The 9080-nt window shown below is 50.5% G+C and overlaps 1 protein-coding gene across 1 annotated transcript in view; it reads left to right on the top strand.

Moving 5' to 3' along the window:
• LOC125040300 (fidgetin-like) overlaps positions 1 to 8034 on the top strand; it is a 28558-nt gene extending 20524 nt beyond the window's left edge. Inside the window, exons 2-6 of the mRNA XM_047634854.1 lie at positions 864 to 3099; positions 3214 to 3466; positions 3636 to 3738; positions 3881 to 3980; positions 4402 to 8034. Coding sequence (XP_047490810.1) covers positions 864 to 3099; positions 3214 to 3466; positions 3636 to 3738; positions 3881 to 3980; positions 4402 to 4517 — 2808 coding nt within the window. The 3' untranslated portion in view covers positions 4518 to 8034. The remainder of the gene's footprint in view (positions 1 to 863; positions 3100 to 3213; positions 3467 to 3635; positions 3739 to 3880; positions 3981 to 4401) is intronic.
• The last annotated feature ends 1046 nt before the right edge of the window (positions 8035 to 9080 follow it).

Consider the following 9080-nt stretch of genomic DNA (forward strand, 5'->3'; position numbering starts at 1 on the left):
GGCTGATTAAGGCTTAGCGGGAGTTGGTCCGCCCGACTGTTGTTTATTGGTCGTCCGGCCCCGCCGCCGCCGCCGCCGCCGCCGCCGCCGCCGCCGCCGCCGCCGCCGCCGCTGCCGCCGCCCGTGGAAGGGCTGCGGAGCGGAGTCGCGATGTCTGCACACCGTACGGGACCTCTGCGGCCGTGGCTGCAGGGCACTGCGGCGGCGTAGCGGGCCGGCAGTGCAGGGCGCAGTGGCAGGCGGCGGTGCGGCTGACCACGGGAGGGTGTTAGTGGGCCGCGCAACAACGGCTAATGATCGCAACAGATGACGGCGACGGCGCGGGAGCGCGTGTTACTTCCATTTGCAAATGCAGGAATGCAGTTGGTGATCCGGGGCGCGCTGTTTCCTAGTGTGTTGCAGACCCAACGTTCTGTACATAATTATTACACTGGAAAAGAATCGAACTTTTCCGGAACCTTAAATCTGTCGAAACCGAAAGAATGTCGAGGCCATAATTGATCCCGATGGGCCGCGCCAAACGGTACCTGGCTGGGGATTGTTGCAGGGAAGGGGATCGATGGGGGGGGGGGGGGGATGACTCGGGCAGCGGGCAGGGCCAGTGACCCCTCCCCCGGCCCGACATACTAAACCCACCTTGCAGCTCGCGCGCACACTTACACACACACTCACACACTCACACACTCACACAAGATTGCAAGCTCACCTGTTACCTTATTGGGTCTTGGTCATTGCTACAATTGTGTGTGTTAGCTTTCGGTGTCCGTGCTTAGGTCCTGGCTGCTGAATTAGCCCATGTCTCATTGTGACTCTGTTTCCGCGTCCCTGCCAACAGTCCTAACTCGCCATTTTCTTCCCCGCAGGACCCCTCAAGCGGCGCCGGCATGGACCTGGAGCTGTTCGAGGCTCTGCTGGCCAACATGCAGCAGAACCTGCCCCAGGGTGCCTACGATGAGCTCGACGACGACGACGACGATGACGATTACGATGAGGATGATGATGAGGACGACGACGAGGACTACGAGTACGGCGGCCATGAGCACAACATTCACACGATGAGCAACCCCTACGGCGGGGGCGAGGGCGGCGTGGGCGGCGGCGAGATGGGCGGCGGAGACATGTGCGGCGTCTCGCTGCCCACCATGCAGACCATGAGCATCCTGCAGGGCCTGCTCAACATGAACCCGGCTGCCCTGCCCGGCGGTGCGCCGGACATGGGCGGGGCCATGAGCAGCCCCATGAGCGCCGGCATGCCCGGCATGGGAGCCCCCATGGACGGCGGCGCCGGCAGCTTCCTCTCCAACATGCCCTCCTTCCTGCCCTCCATGAATCCCGACATGGCGGGCGCCCTCGCTGGGGCCTTCGCGGGCGGCATGGGTGCCCTCATGGACAGCTTCGCCGGCGCGGGCGGCGGAGCGCAAGTGCACGACTATGATGAGGACGATGAAATTCTTTCTGATGAAGACGACGAGGAGGACGACGATGACGATGACGACATCGATGAGCGAGGACACGGCGGCATGGGGACAGTCGCCGCCGCGGCCGCGGGCGTAGCAGCCGTGGGCGCCGTGGGCGGCATGATGACCTCGGGCCTCTTAGGCACCCCTCACCCTTCTGCTGGTCCCGCCCACCCTGTTGGGCCAGGCCACCCAGTTGGGCCAGGCCACCCCGCCTTGGCCGCCCACGTCCCTATGCCCGGCCATCCCATGTCCGCGCATGGGGGCCATCCCCAGCACCCAGGGCACATGCCCATGTCCGCACACGGGCCCCCAGTGGGCTTCACCCACCCTGGTTTTAACCCCACAGACATTCTGAGTGCGCCGCCCTCGTCCGCGCCGGTGACGCCCCACAGCATGCCGTCCCACGCCGCGTCGCCCATGCACCACACCAGCATGGCGTCCAGCATGAGCGGCGGTTCCGTCAGAAGCGTTGACCCACTGGCCGGAGTGGCCATAGGCGCGGCCGGCGTGGCGGCGGGCGCGGGCATCCTGGCGCCCGTGGTGAGCAGCCTCCTCTCCGCCGCGGGAGGCAAGTCGCTGCAGAAGCTGGACAACTCCGACGCCTCGAGCACGACCATGGTTGGCGACGACTCGCTGAACAGCTCGAGCAAGACGTTGGCGGCGCAGGAGCGGCCGGCGTCCGCCCCGAGCGCCGTGGCCGCCATCACGAAGGCGCTGGAGAAGACGCACATCACGCCGCCGTCCCCCTCCGCCAAGAAGGATGGCGACGGTTCTCCGCCTGAAAAGACTAGTGAGCAGAATGAGAGCGAGGAAGACGAGCCCGAGGAGGAGGAGGCTCCCAAGCCAAGCACCCGAGTCTCCACGCCCAAGGACGAGCTCGAGGACGACAAGGCGAGCGTTGGCGCAGAGTCCGTTCCTAGCTCCGAGGAGGCCGGGGACGGGAAGTCCGACACCGAGAGCGTCCGAAAGAAGACCCCCTCGCCCGTACTCACCGGGAAGCTGGGCCGCCTGAGCCCCACCGGCAGCGAGTCCACGCCCGTGCTCGAGTCCGCCAGCTGCGCCTCCATCACCGACCTGGCCAGCGCGACCGAGTCCATGCGCGACTCCGACACCGACAACCACTCGGACGCGCACAACGTGACGGCCAACCTGTCGGACTTGGACAACGACCTGCACGAGACGCAGCCCAAGATGCGCGCCCCGCCCCAGTACGCCGTCGGGGCGCTGCCCATCGTCATAGAGAAGCCCACTTTCGGCTGGCAGTCCATGGTCGGCCTCGACACCGCGAAGGACGCCCTCAAGAACCTGTTCCTGAGCGAGGCGTTCCCCGAGGTGTTCGAGGGCACGCAGGGCACGTGCAAGGGCGTGCTGCTGTTCGGGCCGTCGGGCTCCGGCAAGACGTGTCTCGCACGGGCGCTCGCCAAGGAGACCAACGATGCCATCCTGATCGGCATCTCCACCGCGTACTTGGCGTCGCAGGCGCCCCTGGAGGCCCCGAAGATCGTGCGGTACCTGTTCGACCACGCGCGTATGCACACGCCCGCAGTCATCCTGTTCGACGAGGTGGACGCGCTCTGCTACGACAGGTCCAGCCAGACCGCACTCCGGGCGAAGGCCGAGCTTCTGGCCCAAATTAGAGGTAGGTGTTTCCCTTTGTTGAGTGTTCCTCTTAGTGACGTCCTATCTAACGTGACCTGTGTCCGAGACTCGAGCTGCGAGCCCTGTGTAACCCTTCCCTCCCCTTCTTCCTCAGGCTTGACGACGCTGAACCCGCCTTACCCGGCTGGCATCGACCCGTCCACCTTCAACGACGGCCTCATGGTCCTGGGCACCACCAACCAGCCGTGGCTCCTGGAGGAAGACCTCAGAAGGATCTTCACTTACAACATCCACGTCAAGCTCCCCAACGAGAAGGCGAGGGAGGAGCTCCTAAGAATGTTCCTGCAGAATCTTCCACATAATATTAACGACGACCAGTTCAAGTGCCTTGTAGCGAAAAGCGAAGGGTGAGTGATCGAACACACGCTTCATTTACTTGCCTATCAATTTACGTATTTGCTTATTGATTTTGGAATATGAAGAGATCGTTATATAAAAAAAAGTACCAAACAGTATGATCACAAGACTTCAAGGCAAAAAAAGACTAATATTGACTCTCTCTCTCCCTCCTCTCAGGTATTCGGCGGCCGACGTCAACACTGTGATCAGACAAGTAGCGCATATGCCTCCCAGTGAACCAAACAAATACATACAAAACACACATCGGGTCATTACCTATGTAAGTATTCCTTTTGAAGAGTTCTTGGTTTTTTTTAAAACTTTTTTTTAATGATATAAGATGAGAAGGAATTGGCTGTCCATTTACAGATCCCTCCTTTAGCCTTTAATTAATTATTTATTTTTCTTTTCCCCCCAATCAGGATGACCTGGCAACTGTGATGACTGATTACAGATGTAGATTTACAGAGGAAGTGTCTGTGAAGTACCAGAGGTATATCAAAGCCGCAACGCACAGATCAGGTAAGCTATTTTACCCTTCATTTTAATGCTGTTAGTTTTTATTCCGGTTGGACAAGTAAGAGATCATATTAGATACAAAACAAAGCAAGGGAATGTGATTTGTTTTACTTTCTTTTCGTTGTTCAAAAGGTCAGAGTAATTTGGTTGAAGGAAAATAATGTTATTGTCCTCCTTGTTTAAAAAAGGGAGAATAAGAATAATAAGGTTCTTCCCGGGTAATTTTCGTTAGTTTCATTGATAAGGGAGGTGGGAGGGGGGTCCTGGTGAGCTAGAAAGATCCAACCAAAAATTCATGAACATCCTGCTTGTACCAAAATTGCTCAATGTACGTTCTGTGAATAGCACAGTCTTGTAAGGAGTTCTTTTTAGAGATTTGACTGACCTTTCCTTCTTTTTCTCTCCCCCCTTTCCCCCTGCGCAGAAGAGCGGCGGGAAGACAGTAAAAAGGATGGAAAGAAGGAGCCAAAGGGTGTGAAGAGGTTCGGTCAGCGGATCGCAAAATCCCTCGCTGCTGCGCTCGTCGCTGTGATAGATTAAACCGTTTTCGTCTAGATTTTAGTGAAAAGACAGACCCTGGCGGCGGGGCACAGTGCCGAGGCTGCTGCGCCTTCGTCGACGTCCTGCCAGCCGGGGCCGAGGTCTCTGAGGAGGTCGTAGGGATGTTGTAATTAGCTCTGTACAGTCTATCTGTGATGAACCATTGTTTTTTTATTAATTGGACCTCCTTTGGCCATGGCGCCGGCTGGGTCTCTTGAGAAAGAGAGAGAGAGAGAGAGAGAATGAGAGAGAAAAAAGAGAGCGAGAGAGAGAAGAGGAGAGGGAGACGACGCTACGTCGTGTCCCTCCCTCCCATCCCCTCCTCCTCCTCCTCCTCCTCCTCCATCTCCTCCTCCTGCTCCTCCTACTTCTCCTGCTCCAGCTCCTCCCTTCACGACCCAAAGAAAGAGGGACGTGAAGAGGGAGAAAGAGAGAGAGAGAGAGAGAGAGAGAGAGAGAGAAAGAGGAGGAAAAAGAATGGGGAAAAAAGGCAAAACGCAGCCGTGCCCCAGCCAAGGTCGGAAGAACATTTAGTCACTCGAGTCATTTCTTGATCCCCACCATCTACAAGCAAACTCCGCCCGCCCGCCCGCCCGCTCGCACGCCCGCCCGCCCGCTCGTACGCCCGCACATTGACCGCCCTCTCCCTCCCTCCCTCCCGCCCGCCCGCCCGCCAAGTTGCCTACGCCCACCAGCGCCTCCCGGAAGCCCCCAGACGCCCGAACTCCCCAGCAGCCGAGGGAGAGAAGAGAGGTACTTGTGATAACCTCACGCGAAGAAGAATAAGAAGAAAGAGAAGAGAGAGAGAGAGAAAAAAAAAAAAGTGATAACACAGTGTGTGTGTGAAGTGAACTGTGGAAAAGAAAAGAAAAGAAGAAAAAAAACTTGACGAATGGAAAGAAAAACAAGGGGGAAAAAAAAAATGTAGTGATGTGAACTTCAATCTTCTGCGCTTCCCTCGAATGGTGTTTTGTGTACTGGAGACTCTGTGTTTTGCGCCCCAGTTGCAAATGTACTGCTTTGACGAGACCGCCTGGTGGTTGGGTGTCCCGATGAATGGTGAAAGGAAAAAGTGCAAGAAAAGGAGGAGGAGGAAGAGGAGGAGGAAGGGAGAAGGGGCCAAGGAGAATAGGAAGAAACGTGTGAATGCTATATATTATATAACGTAGACATATTATGCAATATATGTATGCTATATAATATATAATAAATATATGTTGGTTCCAGGCGGCTCGGAGCAAGGGATGCTTTGAATACTGTCACATGCTTGTGGAATGAGTATATGAAGGGTGCTTCTTAACAGCAATCATTATATATATGTATATGTATATATATATATATATATATATATATATATATATATATATATATATATAATTTCATGATTGCCCCCCCCCCCTCCCTACTTTTTTAATATATTTGTCGAGGCTGCTAGGTAGTTTCCGTACAGTTTGGGAAGTACATGGAATAGTGTTGCATAAACCCAGAATCTGCAATATTTGCAATATGTGAAGGTGTTGGGGATAAGACTAAGATTGCCTGCTCTTTTTTATATGTTGTACAAATCTTCTTTTGTTAGAATATTGAATCGATTTTCTCGCCTTAGTCACGTGATCTCAAAAAGTACGTATGCAATAACCTCCCATTATATAAGATAGGTAAAAAAAAAATGTGCTTGTTTGTTTTTATTATTTTTTTTATTATATATAGTGATTGAAAGTGATGATCATACATTTTATTGCATTATTGTTGTTGTTACAGTTGACTTGGAAACAAAATCACGCAAAAAAGACATGATTGAAAGTAAAAACAAAATTTGCAAGTGGAGTGACTCAAGGTGACGCATTTTTCCAAAAAAAAGTGCATATATATTCAGATTTTTTTTCTCTTGTAGTAGACGCACATGTCGGCAAGGAAAATAGTTAATGATAATGGGCATGCTCCTAGTTTTTTATAGTTTTGTTTTTCTTTTTCTTTTTTGGAAGCCGCGGGTGAGGAATGTATCTTTTTTTGTGGCATTGTTAAGACCGGATACGTTATCAGTGGGTATCAGTGGCCGATAGTCTAGTGTCTTAATTTTTCTGTTGGCTCTTTTTTTTATAAATTTAGCTAGACCGTTCCCCCCCCCCCCCCCTTGTCTATTCCGACGTATCCGTCTGAAGTTCGGTTGGATATGAGATATCTCCATATTGGCATTATAAGACACGTCCCTTGATCTCTTTATTTTTTCTTTTATTTTTCTTTAAAGCTGTTATTGAAGATCTCATCAAAGGCCACTGAAATATTCCCCGAATAAATAGATCCGCGTCCAACGAAAGACAATAGATTTCCCCCCCCCCTCTTCCTCCACCCCAGGCGCCCTCCCCCCCCTCCCCCAACTGTGTTAGCGAAAGCCCTTTAGACTTTTATTTTTTAAGATTTATTTTTTACTTTCAAAAAGACACTTGCCTCCTAAGTGGTCGCGTTGTCACTTAGTCTTCCACTTTAAATGGCTTCCACAATGTTTTAGAAGTTCTATATATCTATATTTAAAGAAAATGTTTATGTAGTTTTTTTTTCTTATGGATAGCGGTGGTGCTGGTCGTTGTATCCGGTGGCCACTTAGGCAGAGAGGCAAGCCGTTATTGTATTATTTTTTGCGCTTCAGGTCAACCGAACAAAGTGAAAAACCGATGAAATGAACATCACTTTTTTTTTTATATCAATTTCATGTCTTTAAATGGTTAGTCCCCCCCCCTCCCTTCTCCTCCCCCTCCCCCTCCTCCTCCTTCCCTCTTATCCTTCTTCCTCCTTCCTTACCTCCCTTCCCCTACCCCCCCCCCCTTCCTCTCCTGTTCCATTTTCTACCTTTTTTTTTAAATTAGTTTTGTTGCATATATTTTTATTTATATATTATATTTATTTATTTTATTTTTGTTCAATGGCGAAGGTAATCCTGAAGTAATGTTAAATGTGTCTCTTTCTTATCATTGTGATTATTATTTATTATTATTATTATTATTATTATTATTATTATTATTATTATATTATTACAGGTTTATGGTGCTTATCCTGGGCTAGGGTGGTGGAATTCAAATGCTTATATTGCTTTAATTGTATACATGTTATAGGAATTTTTTTTGTTTTTTGTTTTTGTTTTTGGGTCACGTCTTTTATATATATATACATATATATTTTTTGTATGGTTCATGTATTCAATTTTGTATGTAAGATTCTTAGTGGGGTGTCTATTTTTGGCAAGGGAGTTTTTTGTAATTTTATTTGTCACATACGACTTCTTTAGTGTCCATATATTTACCCTTTTTTTTTTTTTTTTTTTTTTTTTTTATTTGTTTGTTTATGCTCCTGCTGTTTGGCTTGAACTTAAGGAATCCTTTGGACTTGAGTAGTGAGCCAAGTCCTTGTGGAATTCTTTCACGTCTGGCCAGTGGGTGAGCACCTGACCTGCCTGCTTCTGTAAAAAAAAAAAAAAAATTAACGAGAACAACAACAACAACAACAACAACAACAAAAATAATAAGGATTGTTTCTTAAGCTGCCCCTGTTTCGCTTATTTTGAAATGTGGATGGCGAGCACCCCCCTCCCCTCTCCTCTCCCCTCTCCCCTCTCCCCACCCCCCATTTTCCTTCTTGCCCTTTCCTCTTCCCTTCCTCCCTCCCTCCCCCCTCTCTCTCACTCCCTTCCCTCCCCCACATCCGACTCCTCTTTCCCTCCCTTCCTTCCCCCTCCCTTCCTCCCTTTCCCCTCCCCCTCCCTTCCTCCCTTTCCCCTCCCCCTCCCTTCCTCCCTTTCCCCTCCCTTTCCCCTCCCCCTTCCCTCTCCCTTCCCCCCCCTTCCCCCCCCCCCCCCGCGGGCCCCGGGCTTTAGATTGGTTGAATGAGCCAGCCCCCACGTCCTGTAAACAACACAATATATGAATTGTAAATGTAAAAAAAATTAAAGATGGAATTGGAATAGTTTAAACAAAAAAAAATGTATCGACCCCATCGCTATATTTATTAATAAAGATGTATCATTTAAGCTTTTTTTGAATTTCATGATTATTGTTATTGCTATTATTATTTCATTATATTATTATTATTGTATTATATTATTATTATAACTTATTTATTATTATTATTATTATTATTATACTGCTGCTACTACTACTACTACTATTACTATTTCCACTATAACTACTCTTATTACTTTTTCTCATGTTTTTATCTTATCTTTATTTTATTGTTTATAAGCTAAGAAGAGAAAACTGAAATAAATTGTGATAGTAAGCTTGTGACTGAGTGGAAGGCGGTTGTTGCAGACGTGGTGCGGAGGACACAGGCCCAGGCGCTCGGGGTCAATAGGTCGTCTTTCCAAAGGGCGCGAGGCCTCCTGAAGGGCGTCTCCCGGGCCCCTCCCTCCCTCTCTGCATGCCCTCCTCTCCTCTCTCCTCTCCCTCCCCTCTTTTCCCTCCCTCGCTTGCTTGCTTGGTCGGGGGAAGGAGGGAGGGAGGGAGGGAGGGAGGGGGCAGAGGTCCACTGTCGACGTTCCTCCTCGTTCGTTTGTTCTCAAGGGATTTACTT

The sequence above is a fragment of the Penaeus chinensis genome, chromosome 29 (assembly GCF_019202785.1).
Source record: "Penaeus chinensis breed Huanghai No. 1 chromosome 29, ASM1920278v2, whole genome shotgun sequence".
Lineage (NCBI taxonomy): Eukaryota > Metazoa > Arthropoda > Malacostraca > Decapoda > Penaeidae > Penaeus > Penaeus chinensis.